At 38.6% G+C, this 17,772-nt stretch overlaps 1 protein-coding gene across 2 annotated transcripts; it reads right to left on the bottom strand.

Annotated features, from left to right (window-relative positions):
• Nucleotides 1-9,012: 9,012 nt before the first annotated feature.
• Nucleotides 9,013-17,491, bottom strand: LOC149845260 (heat stress transcription factor A-1-like). Of its 2 annotated transcripts, XM_089997533.1 has the most exons (3): nt 16,968-17,423; nt 9,813-10,620; nt 9,013-9,557 (listed from the first exon to the last, which is right to left on the bottom strand). In XM_089997533.1, the coding sequence occupies exons 1-3, from the start codon at nt 17,205-17,207 to the stop codon at nt 9,364-9,366; spliced, it is 1,242 nt and encodes a 413-aa protein (XP_089853659.1). In that variant the 5' UTR covers nt 17,208-17,423; the 3' UTR covers nt 9,013-9,363. The 2 variants fall into 2 exon arrangements, with proteins under 2 accessions (XP_089853659.1, XP_089853658.1); XM_089997532.1 differs by having other exon boundaries at nt 9,013-10,620; nt 16,968-17,491.
• Between the last annotated feature and the right edge of the window lie 281 nt (nt 17,492-17,772).

Consider the following 17,772-nt stretch of genomic DNA (forward strand, 5'->3'; position numbering starts at 1 on the left):
ATAAAACTTTCCCTTCAACCGCAATGGCATTCTACGATCGCACAGCACTCCAGTAGCACTTTTCCATTTCATCCACCCAACCTTTATCCTATGATTTACATCTCCATCAATTTCTCCATACTTTTGAATGATGGATCCCAAATATTTGAAATAATCATTCACCGGTATATCTTGCTCACCAAGCTTCACTACACTCCCATCACTACTTCGTTGCTTACTAAACCGACATTCCATATATTCAGTCTTACTCTTACTCAACTTAAAACCTCTAGCTTCCAATGTCTGTCTCCATAATTCTAACTTAGCATTAACCCCAGCTCTAGACTCATCAATCAAAATAATATCATCAGCAAACAACATACACCACGGTACATTTTCTTGAATTGATCTCGTAAGCTCATCCATCACTATCGCAAATAGGAAAGGGCTTAAAGCAGATCCTTGATGTAACCCAACCGTTATCGGAAAATTGGTTGTCACCCCTCCACAAGTGCGGACATTGGTTACTACTCCTTCATACATATCTTTAATTATACTAATGTACTTGAGAGAAACACCTTTCTTCATCATTGTCCACCAGAGAACGTCCCTAGGTACTCTATCGTATGCCTTCTCTAAATCAATAAAAACCATATGCAAATCTTTGTTCCTCTCTCTATATCTTTCAATAAGTTGTCTAAGAAGATGTATAGCTTCCATAGTTGATCTTCCAGGCATAAAACCAAATTGATTCTCCGATATCATGACAACCTTCCTCAACATATATAATAAAAGAAATAAGTAAAAATATAAAATAAAGTAAAAAAAATATTGAAGATATAGAAAAGGAAAGCAAAAGTAAATGATAATATCCTGATATATATCGCAAGATTTTTCCCTTAATTTACAGTGATATCATCGCGATATTTTCAAAATATCGTCTATAACAGTGACTATGCTATCAACAACAAATCTTTTTAATGATCACCCAAAAGGATGTGAACACCACCAAAAGCAAGAATATTCTGGGACTTCTTTGACAAGGCAGCATAAAAGTGCATTATTATAGCCTTCATCAACCAAATAAAGAGAGTTCAACATACGAAGGATCATGTGAAGTGCTTATATTAGGGTGTGAAATTATGGATAGCATGGCCTAGCACATAAAGCCTACTCTAAGGGAGTGTGTGGATGCACCTACTTATCTAGAAAACCGGGATAAGTTGGGGTGTACTATTGATCATCAAAGTGCAACATTCCAGCTTGTCCTAGTTTTCCAAGGTTGAGGGATGCATCCAAACACTCCCTAAGTTCATGAAGACAAATTGAACAGGAGTCGTCATTCATGACTGGGTTTGGATCTCGGATCCAAACCTAACTCGAGTTTATTTAGTCACATGTTCATTAATGGCCTATTGTAATTTTGCTTGTTGTGTAATGGGTATTTTCGTACCCTAATATTTGTACCAGCCTATATATATAATGATAAGCCACATACCGCAGGCCCTAATTGGGATTTTCTGCCGCCACCACGTTCTCTCTCTCTATTCTTTATTTGTTCTTATGATTGAATGACAGAACCCATGATTTCTAACATGGTATCAGAGCAGAAGATTCAATCTTGAAGATCCTGTCCTTATGAGCCTCAAGCCGAGTTTCTCTGTCTCTTTCTAAGGTATCTCTCAATCCGATTTCATTTATTCTCCATTTTATTCTCTTGTTCTTAAACCCAATCTTAAATCTATTCAAGTTAACGTATTTCCTTCTAAAATTCGAGTTTTAGATTTGTTCACGTCGACTTTTCTTTTCATCTATTTCCTTTCTCTGCTTTTCTGTTCTTCTTTTCCTTGCCATTCCGAAAATGAAAACACGTTATTTTCAATAACGTACCCCTTATTGGTTAACTTCATTCAGAACAAATTTTACTGCATCGCTTGATTTTCTGCCTCGGATCTACAGATCGTTATTAAAAAAAAGGGAGGCAAATCGCTACGTGATTTAAGGTGTTCTTCAGGAAATCGCTACGCGATTTGCAGTATTCTTTAGCAAATCGCTACGCAGTTTTGACTCTTTCTTCCTTTTAGTTTTCTCTTGTTTCTTACGGTGTTCTTCAGCAAATCGCGTCCTTCAACAAATTGCTACGTGATTTGCAGTGTTCTTTAGCAAATCGCTACATGGTTTTGACTCTTTCTTCCTTTTAGTTTTCTCTTGTTTCTTGTTTTCGTCTTCAATCGCCTATGGATTCATTTTCATCTTCTCAATCTAGTCTTTCTTCCAACTTTCTTAGTCAACTTGTATTTGAGAAACTGAACAATTCTAATTTCCTAACCTGAAAGAGACAAATAATTCTATTCATAAGAAGTCAGGATCTTTCTAGACACCTGGATGACTTTGTTCTTATTCCTCCAGAGTTTATATCACAAGAAGGAAAGAATGGAGAGGGTGACACTTTTATTACCTTTGTTAGAAATCCAGAGTACATATCCTGGATGAAGCGAGATTAGGCTTTGGTTGCCTTCATCACTTTCACTTTGTCACAGGAGATGCTTATGGCAATCCCAGATCACTGTTTGGCCATGCAATTATGGCGCCGACTTGTTCAGACGTATTCTCAAGTCTCTCAGGCTAGAGTTCTATTTTTAAAGAAAAAGTTTCAAATGCTGAGAAAGGATTCCATGACTATCATGGAGTACTTCAACAAAATGAAGACTATCACATATCAGTTGACCATCGTGGGTTGTGCGGTCAGTGACAAATATATGGTGCAACAAACTTTGAGCGGGCTGGGACCCGATTATCATATGATGGTTACTTCCTTATTGTGTTTACCAAGACTTGCTTGCTTTTAAAGATCTTCGTGGTAAACTCTTACAGTATGAGATGACTTTGAAGGGATTCTCTGAAGATACTCACACTCACATTGGAACACAAGACGTTCTTACCACAAGAGTCACTTATGGTCGAGGACGTGGCAGGTATGAATCTCGAGAAAGAGATGGTCAAGAGAGGAACAGACAAGGAGCTCGTAGAATATTGCCTACACCCAATATTCCTCATAATTTACAGAGGCAAAGGACAATACCCACTTGTTTTCTATGTAATAAAAAGGGGCACATCAAAGCTCATTGTTGGTTTAATCCTCAAAATAAAGGAAAGCAATAAAAAACAAGAAAGGGAATAGATAAATTGAAGAATAGTTGAGAAGTCAAAGAGTTGTTATTATCTGCCTTGGCTGACTTTGAATCTGAAACAGAATAATCAAGGTACTTGGTATGTTGATTCTGGAGCAGCTACTCATGTTATTGGTGATGCTGGTAAGCTCCTAAATCTTGTTCCTTATGTTGGTAGAAATAGTGTAGTTACTGAAGATGGATCTCATCACCATATTTCTCATATTGGAAACTCTGTCATCCCTATGTCCAACTCTTCACTTGCTCTTTCAAATGTCATTCATGCTCCTAATATCAAGAAAAATATTGTTTTTGTCTCTAAGCTTGTAGACGATATTAATGCTTCAGTTGAGTTTACTCTCTTTTTTGTTCGTGTCAAGGATCTTCACATGAGGGAAACGTTCGCTGAAAGAAAACATCAAGGGAATATATACGTGTTCCAAGAGAATCCTTTCACTTGTGTTCAACCTGTTGCTTCCACCTTGAAGCTTACATCTTGTTTAATTCCTCCTGAGGGTGTTTTTAATCTTTCTAAATGTATTGAGTCGAATCTTTGGCATGATCGTCTAGGTCATTGTATAAGTCATTTTATTGAAAAGCTTGTTTCAAGCAATCTTATTCCTAAGTCAAGTCTAAGTTTAAGTGTCAATGATAAAAAATGTCTAGTTGTCTTCCGTGTAAGAGTCATGTTCTCCCTTTTCATTTTATTAATAAAAGAGCTTCAAGACCCTTTGAAATTATTTGTTCTGATGTTCGGGGTCCGACTCCAGTTCCTTCCATGTCTGGCATTCGATATTATCTCATCTTTGTTGATAGTTACTCTCAGTATACATGGATCTTTATGAAATGTAAATCTGAAACCTTCAAGTTATTTCAGAATTTTCATTCTTTTGTTCAAAATCAATTCTCTGATAATATCCTTTGTTTTCAATGTGATGGAAGGAGTGAATTCTCTTCAAATGACTTTATTAATTTTCTTCAGACTAATGGAATAAGTAGGCGAGTGTCTCGCCCTCATACACCTCAACAGAATGGGATTGCTAAACAAAAGAATCGCCATATTGTCGAGAGTGCAATGAGCATGATGCATGATAGTAACCTTACAGTTACTTTCTGGGCATAGGCTTTTCATTCGACAGTCCATATCATAAACTGATTGCCCATGAATATCTTGGAAAACAAATCACCCTATTTTTCTTTGCATGGAGTTCATCCTAAGTTATCATGATTTGTGTGTATTCGGGTGTATATGTTATGTTCATGTTGACAGTTTAATGCAGCACAAGTTTTAAGATAAGGCCTTGAAGTGCAAATTTGTGGGATACGCTGATGATTATAAAGGATACAGATGTTATGATCTTGTGAGTAAGCGTATCAAAATATCATGAATGTTGCATTTGATGAATTAAATTTTGACCACAATGCTAACACTTCTCATCAAATTGAAGTTTATCACCCCTGGTTGAATTCTGATCTCTTTTCTAGCATTGATGATGTTTGTCCTTCAGAATGTAATCAAAGAGACGAGGGAAACATGTTTGATACAGCCCAAAAGACTCAGGACAGTGTGATTTCAGAACCACTCTTGGCTCCTGAAAGGTATAAAGGCATTGTTTACTCTCGACGTGAGAAAGAGACCCTCTCCAACTCTGATTAGGAGATGAATTCTTCTTTTGTTGATTCCTCTGCTCCCAGAAGATCTACTGACTCTCGACATCCTATTGATAGGTGGGTTAGTTATGAGAATTTCTCGATGGATTTCCAACTCTTCTTAACCTCTTTAGGTAAGGAAGATCAACCCACAACATTTTATCAAGCAGCAAATTCTAAGAGATAGATTAAAGCTATGAATGAAGAAATGGAAGCCCTTCATGAATGTGGCACTTGGGATATTGTTCCCTGACCACATGATCGGAATGTGGTTGGGTCAAAGTGGGTGTATAAAATAAAGGATAAGCTGGATGGTACTATTGAGCGATATAAGGCTAGACTGGTTGCCAAGGGCTTCACACAAGAGCAAGGCCAAGACTACAATGAGATCTTCAGTACGGTTGTGAAAATGGGAACTATTTGCATCATACTATCATTGGCTATTGAGCATCAGTGGACTATCAGTCAACTAGATGTGAAAAATGCATTTCTTCATGGAACTCTAAAAGAAGAAGTGTACATGGAGCAGCCCACTAAGTACGCAGAAGGGAACTTCAAAGAATATGTGTGCAGGTTAAAGGGAGCTATATATGATTTGAAGTAGGCATCTCGATCTTGATTTGACAGTTTTTCTCTTAAAGTATAGAAATATGGCTTTAATCATTCTCTTCTTGATCATTCTCTTTTCATATTCAAATGCAAAGATACAGTTAACTTGTTATTGATATATGTAGATGACTACAGGTAACTTTAATGAACATATTGAGCAGGTCAAAGAACTCCTGAACCACAGGTTCGAGATAAAAGGTTCTTGGTAAATTGCGATATTTTCTTGGAGTAGAAGTCGACAAGACTACTGAAGGCATGACACTCACTCAACATAAGTATACCATTGATGTTCTCAGCAAGGCAGGTATGAAAGATTGCAAGCCTCTAAGCACACCCAGTGTACTTCATCAGAAACTCAACTCCCAAAATGGAGATTTGTATGAGGACCCTACAGGGTATCATAGGATAGTAGGGATGTTTCAATATCTCACCTTCACTCGCCCTGATATTGTCTATTCAGTCAATCAGATGTATCTCAGTTCATGCAAGAACCGCATATTGGGCATATGAAAGTTGTTAAACCCATTCTTCGATATTTGAAGGAAACTATTGGGGGTGGTCTTCAGTACAGAAAGAGTATGAATGGGCATCACATGCATGAACTTCTTGTTTACACAGATGCGGACTAGGCAAGAGATCCAGATGAGCGCAGGTCAGTCTCAGGATACTATGTTTTCATTGGCCTAAATCTTATCTCATTGAGCAGTAGGAAACAGAGGGTCATTGTCAGGTCCAGCACAGAAGCTGAATATAGATCAATGGCAGTTGCTACAGCCGAAGTAACATGGATTAGACACCTATTGACAGAAGTAGGAGAATCCATATCTAGATGTAGTCTCTTATGTGACAATCAAAGTGCCATCAATATGTCGTTTAATCCTATCTACCACAGTCGTGCCAAGCATATTGAAATTGATCAACATTTTATAAGACAGAAGGTTGAAGAGAAAGAAATTGAACCCGAATTCGTTCGAACTGCTGATCAAGTTACTAACTTGTTTACAAAAAGGCTTATCAAGGACAGATTTTGGATGTTAAAAGGCAAGTTCATGGTTCAAAACCATATACAACTTGAAGGAGGATGAAAAGGAGTTGGCATTCATGACTGGGTTTGGATCTCGGATCCAGACCCAACTCGAGTTTATTTAGGATCTCAAATCCAAACCCAACTTGAGTTTATTTAGTCACATGTTCATTAATGGCCTATTGTAATTTTGCTTGTTGTGTAATGGGTATTTTTGTACCTTAATATTTGTCCTAGCCTATATATAATGATAAGTCAGATACCGCAGACCCTAATTGGGATTTTCACACAAATACTATCTTTAATTGATTGTAAGTTCTACAATCTCTTTAAGCACAGGGAATCCTGAGTGACAACACTAAACGGCAGACACATTTCCTTGCTTTCACTAACATCAAAAAGTTATATTATGTGTCTTACACCAAATGACAGAATTTTAGATTGGCTACGTGCCACCTGGGTACATCGATGCATCTTTATATAGGATTAACTGAAAACAGAACTCAAAAGAGTAGAACTAGACTGGAAAGACAAGAACCTTGAATCACATATTCACAAAGGAACACCTAACAAACAAAACTAAGAAAAAGAAAAAGTAGGAAAAGACACACACACACACATATATATATATATATATATATATATATATATATATATATCGGCTGGCCTCATGGGAAGCATGCCATGTTGCTAGCAGAAAGAATAGTTATTCAGTGCTCACAAGTTTAACTAAAAAGTGTTGTCTTTTCTATGGAAAGACATGACCAAAAAATGGATGTTCCTTTAGTCTACCAACATCACATTACCAAGATGATCTAGACACTGCAGACCAGCCAATATTCAAGATAATATAGCATCAACTTTCACATGGACATGGCATCTCTTCAACTAAGGGATCAGCAATGAAAGCGTTTATGTTAGCAATTTTACAGGCAGTGTGACCATATGATACTAACCAAGGTTATAACTTATAAGTATCGGTTGGGCAAAAATCAGATGTGTATCGTATAGTAAAAAATCATGAACTTTTAATAAAAAAATTCCAAAAAATTCAAGAAAATTTTAGCAAAAAATCTAAAAAAATCATCACACATGAAACAATGATGAATTGCACAAAATACAACCACAAAATCACATTTATGTCTCTATGAGCTGCATAAGACATCATCAAAGATCAACTACATAAAAAAAACAAAATAACCAAAGTTTATGAAATACGATGTGGTACAGGACGATACAGGAGGTGTACGGGTGTGTATCGTATTGTTGTCCCCAAAGTAACGAATAGTATCATACAATATGGTACGATACTTACAACACTGATACTAACTACTGAGCATTGATAATATATAGGCATGTTAGATGTATATGTTATAGGAAACTGTTTGAGCACCAACTGTAGCAGAACCAGAATGGACTCTATTTTTAGGTATTTACTATTTAATGAAAGCAAAACAACACAAAAAATACCCTAAGCAATGTACCAGTTGTTCATAGGTTGGCCAACATCAATCCAAACAGCCAAGATTGCACTGTTGAGATCCCCACTAAATCATGACTAAAACCTTAGTTAAGTTCCCGAAAACAGACACATACATTGACTAAATAATGTAGAATAAAGATGGAAATGACACAATTGTCCTTGTCGTATAGGACACCTACAATACAAACTATACTACACAGTTTCACATAAGGATGGTGAAATAAATCAAAAACATCGTACACTGGGTACAAGCAAACTCACAATAACTACATCACACAATCCAAATGCCTTACCTCATCCTACTTCTGGTGGTGCCATAATTCAAGATCTTCGAAAATTGCATCTGTTTATCCAACCAGCAATTTTAAATTTCAATCAATTAAAGAAGTACATTATAAGACTTTTTAGGGGAAAAGGTACAAGCCAACATAAGCTCATTAAACAAGAATATTTTACTACTAAAATATTCTAATCATTTTTAAACCATTTTATTTGATGAAGCACACATGCATTTCTTAACAACAAAGTAAGAATTCACCAGTTTTTATTTCATGTCCATTCACAATCTTTTCACGACAGCTCTTAAGTTGAACAAAATGACAAAGATTCAACTTCTAACTGCACGACAGATTGGTCAAAAGAGAACCACAAAAATGTGTCGCATAACATGAGGTCAGCATTAAGGTGAATACATCTATTGTCACACCCTTCAAAACTAAATATTATGCTTACCTTTTAAAACTTCTCTTAAAAAAAACAAGAATAGGAAAAATCACACCAAGTTTGCAAACACGGCCAGAATCAGACAGTGTTCTCAAAGCTCAAAATTCCACCTTATCAAAAAATATCTAGTCTAGATTTCATCTTCTCAGCATTCCATGACAACCATTAAAATAGTTAACTGCTTTTCTTAAGATATCATCCTTCAGTTTGAACCAATGACCTATATCTTCCTATCCTATGGGCCCAATAACTTTCAACAAGCCTGGGTACATAATATTAAATATAGTGAAGTTTCTTTTGTTGGCAAGATGATAATTGATTGTAGAATCAAAGCTTCCACTAAAAGCTATAACCAACCTCAGAGAAATTAGGAAGAACTTAAAGAAAGGTTCACTATTTTAAGAATAAATGGAACAAGTGATTTGCACAACACAAATAAGAACTGGCATGTATCTTTGTACACCCCTACAACATTACACCCCCTCAGTAGCAAAACAAAATAGTAGACAAAGCAAAAGGTTGAGTGCACTATGGATCATGTAATCTAGTTTGTCAATCTTAACTAGAAAGAAGCTGCATATATGAGGGCAAACCAGTGACGTTAACTGACAGTAATTTCCAAAAAGCTCTTACTAGCAGCTTGAATTACTGTCGATTGTCGAAGGAAAAAACAGATCACAGGATGTGACATCTTGAGGACCCACAAATTCATATACTGATAAGGTTCACCCATTAGTTTGTGATGAAAGAAGCCCCATCTGTTGAGTAAGCTGCTCCATATTGGCTTTACCCCACCCATTTTCCTTCACTTCCGATTTGGGACCATTTTGCCAGACAGCAGCATCCTGAGTGCTTGAGTCAACCTCCTCGATTTCGTCTGTCTCTCGAAGTAACTGATCCCAGGAAAAATCACTTATATCTGGCAAAATAGGCATGCCAGCAAATAAAATATCTACATCAGCATCTGAAGAGGATTTGTCTGTTTCTATGGGCATAGACCCATCAACTGGTATATGATCAATATACCCTGCCTCAGAATTGGAAGGCACATATGTTCCACTTGCAAGATCAGCAGCACCACTTGCTGGAACCAACACTGGAAGCTGAGGGAATTCAGGAATGTTAAGAACTGTGTCTCCAGGGGATAGAGCCACGTTTGCATCTGGTAACTCACTTGAGTTCACAACCATGTCTGGTACACCAGCAGAAGACTGAAACTCTGATAGCACCGTAGATGAGGGAACATTGAGAATTCCTGATGCAGCAGGCAGATAGTCAAGTCCAGAAGACGGCTTTACTTCCCCAAGGGCTACCCCAGAAGATTGACTTGATGAGTTGCCATTCTCAAATGTTTCAGAAGTTGATGGAACAGCATCAATCAAAAAACCGTCAGGGTTGTCTGAAGATGGTTCAAACCGGGGAGATGAACCAATGTTAAGTATTTGCATGAGCATGGCTTTTGCAGACTCGTTAATAGGCTGGTACTTAATAATCTGCCCATCATTCGGGGTGTGTTCACCATCTGCCTCAGCTTCTTGCTTTGGCAATCGGCGTTTTTTATTGACTCCAGCTATGTGTCTATTAGCATCATTCTGTTGCACCAACTGAGCCAAGAAGCCAGGGCTCTGCATTGCCTTTGCCAAGAATGACATCATCTGCTGCTGTCGTTGCTCCATCCCTTGGAGGCGCTGACCTAATGTCTGCAACTGATGGTCAGTGGCCTGTTGCTGCTGCCTCAATCGAACCAGCTCCTGCATAAGGACATTCTTATCCCTTTTAAGCCTCTCAATTTCTTCCTCAAGCCCAAACTTTCCAACCTCAACACACGCACCAACAGAGACACTCTGTCCTTGAGGCGGTTGTGGTTGAGCATGGCTGTGGATGGACTTGCGCCTAGAGATAGTCTTCAACAAATACTTTTGACCTCTTAAAAACCCTTCATTTGCAAATTCCCATCTATCTGGATCAATTTTCTTAAAACCCTGCTCATAAGAAAACGTACCTAAGAAACAAACATAAATAGATGAAGGATTTAACTTATTCAAATGCATTTAATTTTGGAATTTTGGATTCATCAGAAAAATGGCATCATGAAGGGCAAAAATTTACCAACCCTAACAAGACAAATACCACATCTTTTTCTCCACACATACACATTGCTTTTACATATATATTCTTGTGAACCGCATGAAAACTGTGTGTACATACAATCAAATTGAAACCTTTCCATGTCACCAAACCATTTTTCCATCAACCCCTATCCAGTCCCTCCCATTCATGGACAGTAGATTTCTTTGTACATAATATGTCAGCTTTCAGACTCCTTGAATATTCCAACTTAATGAACGCCCCTAGATTAAGGTTGTAGCATTTCTTCATAAGAAGGAGATCCATCACATTAACCAAACACTTCTCTTCTTCCCTTCCTTTTCTTTTGAACAAATAGCAAAAGATATAACAAACAGAAAACCATGAATTGTGCTTAACACAGTGAGGGAGCATACTCTACTTCTTGGGAAATCCAGGCAGTTGGGTCCCTCATCCAGAAGGATGGAACATAGTTACCGAGATACGAAATTGATAAGAGAAGTGATATGTGATTCGAAAGCAAGTTGTTTAAAACTGGGCGAAACATGAAGCGTGAACCATTTAGGAAGCGTTCAAGAAATGATGGGGAAGTGAATATGAAGCGAGAACCGAAGCAACAAGGAAGCAGATTAAGAACATAAAAATGACAAGTGAAATTGCAAATATCTCGAATTGAAGTAAAAGCAACACAAACAATATTCAAGCAACAAAAGATGAACAAATAAACATTAAAATCAGTATTAACTTGTTTACTAACTCATCATTTGAATTATAAACAAGTGTCCTTAGTGAATAATATTGAGGGTTCACATTTTGATCTAATGACTATTCATGTAGTCATCATCTTGCATGAGTTAATTAATCAAAGGGGATGTGCAATGTCATAATGCAATTACAAGTGGAGGTGAAGCAGGTTAAAGGACAAGATGGGGTGATAAAAAATCGCTATGTAAAAGAAAACAAAATTTAGAAAAGTCCAAACAAAAGGGCTCAATAAAAAAAAGGCTCTAAAAGAGAAGTACCATATGTATTTTTTTATCCTTAGTGCATGCAAGGGGGCACATATAGATGGAATAGAAAATGCCATTTTATTTTTCATGAACTATCGATTGAACATAAAAAATAAGAAAAGAAAGATGGGGCCCATATTATAAAGGGTTTTATCCAGAGCCCATGCTTCTCAAATCTCAATTCTCAAACCAGAGCCCATAGCAAGGGGCCAAGACCCTCCTCTTGGCTTGGATCATGAAAGAGAGACACTGAGAGGGGGGCATACCGAGACCATCACCATCTCCAATATGAAGTGCATACCCTATTTCTTTGTGTGTCTTTCGTTTGCTGTGTGGCAGTGAAGCAAGGGAGGAGAAAGAAAATGTGTTTGCCCTTTTATGGCATCAAAAGACGTTGACTCACCTCCTAGTAGCAATTGTCAACTCTCACCGATTCTAGCTGCCTCACCTCAACTTAGCCGGCCGGAGTCAATGTAAGAGAGATAAGCATTAGGGAAGAACCCAAGAATGGAAGAAAATAGGGCAACTAGATAACAAGGTAAGGAATTGGAAGAAGATGAGCTCCTTGAAGAATGTTTGCTTCTACACCAACAATAAATACTCAAAGAGCTCCAACCAAAGTACCGAAATGAACACGCACAAGAACCAAGAAAGGTTCATACACAAATACCCAAAAAAGGGTATTCAACAAGAGGAAAAAATAATAATATTATTGATTGTGATCCACTCAAAAAATACATGCAAATGAGAGGGGGCAATGCCCCATATTTATATACAATAGAGGAGCAAGAGGAGAGAGTCATTGGGAGCCCAACAACTGTTTGTATTTGACTTGGTCAAATGTTGACTAGTCAAATACAACCAAAAAGAACTAAATAAAAGGAAAAAAAACCTATACAAACTAAACTAAAAATAAAAGTTCCTAGTTATGATACATTATTTAACAGGAACGAAGGATAGGAGTTTCCAAATTTTCATTACTTATTAAAAATACCACTGGCAAACAGAGAAATGACCCAAAGACAATCTTACGATTTATAAGACAATGCAAAGAAAATTCTACCAATAAAGAGGGATACACCCTTCCTCTGTTGAGGAAGCGTGTTTCCTATTAGCTCTAAAACACATTTATTTAGTTTAGAGAAGAGTGATTTGCTATTTAAAGAAATGTGTTTCCCCATAAAATAGAAGAGTGCTTCTTGTTTTTTGGAAGCACATTTCACGTCGCTTCCTATATATTTGGCAAAACAATAAGTTTCACGCTTCTGAAGCGCGATTCTAGAGAAGTGCATTTCCCTATGCACCTAAGCACTTCCAGTAACTATGGGATGGACTAAAATTTCTGTTTTCGGATTATGTACAGCTGAATAGCACATTGGTTTCACAATGAGAAACCGTTAAAAAGAATTTCTCAAAATCAGCTGGCTGGTGATACAGAAGTAATGGATGAAGAGAATGAGACTGGTAGTCTACTATCTTTGAGGATATTTTCATTAGATCAGAAAGTGATAATGAAATAATGAAATCTTATGGTTGGATATGGTGAGAGTCGTGAAACTGATCAACATAGCACTTCTGTTTTTTCCATAACAGAGCTGGGAGGAATTAAGACCCCCTCATTTTACAACAGTTATTCAACCACCCACAGATCAGAGGGTTTTGAACGTGCAACATCCCATCACATGGTGATTCATGTGATGGGTACTAACTACCCCTACCAGACTGTTACAAGCTTCATGGCCTGGGCTAGATCCACTTGGATCGGACCACTTATATTTGGGCATGGAATATGTATCTGGGTCCATTTAGCTTGTACATAGGCTTAATGATCTTGTAATTGGGTCGTGGGTTTGGGCTATTCTTGTATTAGGATCCATAATCTGAGGAGGGTGTAAAAAGGATAGAAGGGTATTTTGGTCTTGAAAAGTTTCTTTGAGAAGCCTTGTAATCAGTGTTGTGAAAAGCGTTGAGGCGTAGCGAGGCGCTCCACCAAAATCTGAGGCGAGGCGTAAAGCGTAAGCCTCAAAGTTTTTTTTTTTTAAAACTTAAAAAAAACTATAAAAATATCTAAAATTATAAATAAATAAATAAAATCTTTATTGATGAAGCAACAACCAACAGGAAATAAAAAATCTCAAATAAATACTGAAAAAAATATGAGAAAAACAAACGAATTATTCTGCGCATGAACTGCAGCATAGAATATCAGTAAGCATTCTTGTGGATAAAAAACAAACGAATTATTCTTTTCTAAAAAGAATAAAAACTGCCCTGGAACTTAACACATAGATCACTTTCTGTCAATGTGCTTAATACAAAAATTCAAAACTGTCATTAGGCTTAATACATCCATATCCTGTTATAGAACTTAACATAAATAAATTTCTGTCAATATCCTTAATACAAAAATTCATCAAAACCGAAAACATGCAAAGTAGGGATTTCTACATAATTATTCTTTTTGTCAAACACATGTATCAGATTATTAAGCCTATAATTTTTTTTTAATGCTGGAAAGGCATATCAGATAGACTTGAAATCTAAAAAATTTAGCAAACCTCCGCATATTCCTTGTGTATTGCTGCACACCATTGGAATCGTCAACTATCAAGAGTGAGTTGAAGTCACCCTCCACACCAACAGTTCAAAGTTTTTGGGGGTGAATACTCGAGCAACCTCTTCAATCTACCTCCAAAAAAGTTCTTTACGGACACTTATGCACTGTTCATAGACTGCCGTTAAGATGAACGATAAGGGATCACCATTCAGGAAAAGAATGAAAATTGAGAAATCTCCCAAATTCACCACAGACCAACCAAATCCTCGTGCCAGGCCATTATAATTCCCTCTGCCCTACCTATTGCTGGACGCACCGCATAATTGCAGTTCCTCCATATTTCGTCCATGAGAGACTTATCCAATGAACCAATTTTCGACTTTTGAATACCTACTTGGCAATGCTGGGCCAGACCCTGGGTCGTGCTCCATATCATTGAGAATCGGCTCCAACGTTCCAGCGTTCAAACCGTTACAGAGGTTAACGATCTTGGAAGTATGTTGGCCCGCAACGATTGTGAAATGCAACGTGTTTCACCCTTATTGCTATGGAGATACCACTAATATGGAAGCCTTTAAGCCTTCCCCTTGAAAAGGGTGTGAGATAAGGGCTTGGAAGGCAAATAAATCGAGGCGTGTGCGCCTCAAGGCCTATGAGGCGCACGCCTCAGGGGTATTGCGCTTTATACCTGCGCCTCAAGGCACAAAGGCCCTCGCCTTGAGGCGAGGCGTGCTTTTTGTGCCTTGAGGCAAGGCGCGCTTTTTGCGCCTTGAGGCGCGTTTTTAATAACACTGCTTGTAATATAGATCTCTTGTGTAGCTTCGAGAGAAAGTCTTGGCTTAGAGAGTCTATAGATAAGACCTCTAGCCTTCATTTTGTAATCTTTGGACAATTAATGAATTGAGCACTGTTGTTGAGTTCTCTTGGCCTACTCTAGTTCTCTAATGTAGGATTGGATCTAACCTAGTGTTAGAGAGACTCTAGGGCTTAGATCTACCTAAGATCTAGAGATCATCATGTACTCATCTCTCCATCAAAGTCATTCATCTTATTCCATCTAAACCTCCCACAATCTTAACCGTCCATCTTATTTCATCTAAACCTCCCACAATCTTAGTCGTCCAACTTATTCCATCTAAACCTCCCACAATCTTAGCCATCCAACCTCTCCATACTCAATCCTCTTTTATTTCCATCAAATTCCATCTAGATCTAGGGGTGGACATCAGGGGGCACCCACGGCTAATCAGGTGCCCGAACCGACTAGGGCAGGGCTCAGGCTTCATGTGTTGTCCCAGCCCAAAATTTGTCGGGCCAGGCCCAACCCGATTAGCTCAGGCTGCACTGTGTGGTCCCAGCCCGAAAATTGTTGGGTCGGGCAAGACAATGATAGCCACCAGCAGCAATCTTCAGCATCACATTTCGTCGGAGCTTTGGTTTTTCGGATCATTCTTTATGTTTCCTTTTATATTAATGTTGTTGTACAGAAAAAATAAACAAAAAGGTAAGATTATAGGTTAGAGCCTTTTTTAATTCTAATCATTTTTTAGTTGTCTCGAATTAGGGTTCTGGTAATCTCTTTCCCATGGGAATTTATGTTTAGGCAGTTTGGCATTCATGTTTAATTCTGGTCAATTTAATTACTATTCAGGCCTACCGGGTTTCAGGTCATAACTCGGACTTGTCGGATATCGGGCTCTAGGCGGATCACGGACATCAGGATGAAAGCCTGACCCGAATAATGTCAGGCTGGGTTCAACCCGATAATAGTCGGGTTGAGCTTTCAGCGGCAGAGCAAGCCATTCGAGACTTCAGGCCTGTTATCGGGCTGGCCCAGACCGACCTGATGTCCACCACTACCTAGATCCAAGGTTGCAAGCTTGAGGCTTGTAATACAAAGGAGTAGAGCCCCCATTGGTCTGATCAACATAGCACTTTATGGATAAGGAAAAACAGGGCCTGGTTAACAAGAATGTCATGAAATCAATGTATAGGCTTGTACACCCTGACTCCTAAAGAGCGTAACTGCATAGCCCAGAAACTGGCTTGTTTGGAGATAATTGGACAGGGTTATATATCTAAGGATAAACCACGGTGGTTTCCTAGGAGTAATATGTGACTGCATTGTTATACACTGATTCATTCGGCTTGCAACTGGTATGTGTACACCTAATCGCATCCTGAATATCAAGAAATTAAAAAACGAAATCACGAAGTTCAAAAAGCCTAAGATCCCGTGGTCATAAGTCATAGAAGCCAGTAATTCAACTAATGAATACAAGGAAGAATAAAAAGAAAAAGAAAAGAAAAAAAGGCACTTCACATATTAGCGTAAAATAAAGAACAATATGCACCGAATTCTGCAATAAAAGAGAGTTTCCCACTAATGCCACATAAATGCATCAAATCCGAGCAAATTTCAACAACAACAACAAAAAATCCTCCCAAAACTCTATTTCTCGATCAATCACAAGAAACCCACAAACAGAATCACGCAAGCAACATCAAAATCCTCTAACTCAAACACAAAACCCGTAAAACCCAATCGAATCAAACGAAACCGTCGCCATTCGACCACATAAACAACCACAGCTACCGCCAATCGTCCGCGGAAGCGAAATCGAACCCCAAAGCAACCATCAAAGGAAAGAAAAAAAGACGGAATCGAACTCACGTAGGTGTTGAGCTGGCGTACGAAGCTGGAGAAGTTGTTGTGCTTGAAGCACTTGGGGAGGAGATCGCGGGCGAACTCGGGGGGGTTCCACACGACGAAGCTGTTGTTTCCCTGGCTCCACGACACGATCGAGTCGGTGGCTGGATCGTCCACCATGTCGTACGTCTTGCTCAGGAACGGCGGCGGGGAGCCCGTCCCCAGACCAGCGTTCCCTCCTCCTCCCACTATGCCTCCCTCCATACCTTTTCCGGCAAAACCCCTAACCCCTCATTTCCGCCGACGACGACAGCGAAGGCCGATCCTGCAAGAATTTTAGGACAAATTTGGGGGCGAAATTAGGGTTTTTCTGCAACTCGATTATTTTTTCTCTTTCTTGGGGAAGAAGACGACGGAGGGCGAGAATCGAGCCATCGTGAAGTGAGGAGAAGATGTAGCGGGGGCGGAGATACATGAAGGGAGGAGAGATGTACCGGAAAGATGGTAGAATGGTAATTTCAAGTGGTGGAATATGCGACGACTGGTGCGAAGGGGCCGGGCGGGGAGTGCGAGGACTTTGAGGGCTTAGCGAGTGTTATTATTTTTTTACCCCTATTTAATGGCATAAATGACGATTATGTCCTACCGGTATTCAGTTGGACCTGGAAGACGTTTGGTTGGATGTAAACGGGTCGGAGTTTCGAGATGGGCCAGATACGAATTGAGCCTAGACCGTTGGATCTGCATAGTATATATCCGAATGCGGATTGAATCCGGAACAAAACTTAGTCGGATTTCTTTTTCACCCTTGGGATTGGTGGATCATTTT

This window comes from Nuphar pumila, chromosome 2 (genome assembly GCF_984573655.1).
Source record: "Nuphar pumila chromosome 2, dmNupPumi1.hap1.1, whole genome shotgun sequence".
Taxonomy (NCBI): Eukaryota; Viridiplantae; Streptophyta; class Magnoliopsida; order Nymphaeales; family Nymphaeaceae; genus Nuphar; species Nuphar pumila.

Bases quoted from the DNA above. Each gene is read 5' to 3' on its own strand.
- LOC149845260 (XM_089997532.1), bottom strand. From the start codon at position 17,207: ATGGAGGGAGGCATAGTGGGAGGAGGAGGGAACGCTGGTCTGGGGACG. The intron at 10,621-16,967 runs GTGAGTTCGATT...TCTTATGAGCAG, and splicing joins TACGCCAGCTCAACACCTAC to GGTTTTAAGAAAATTGATCC.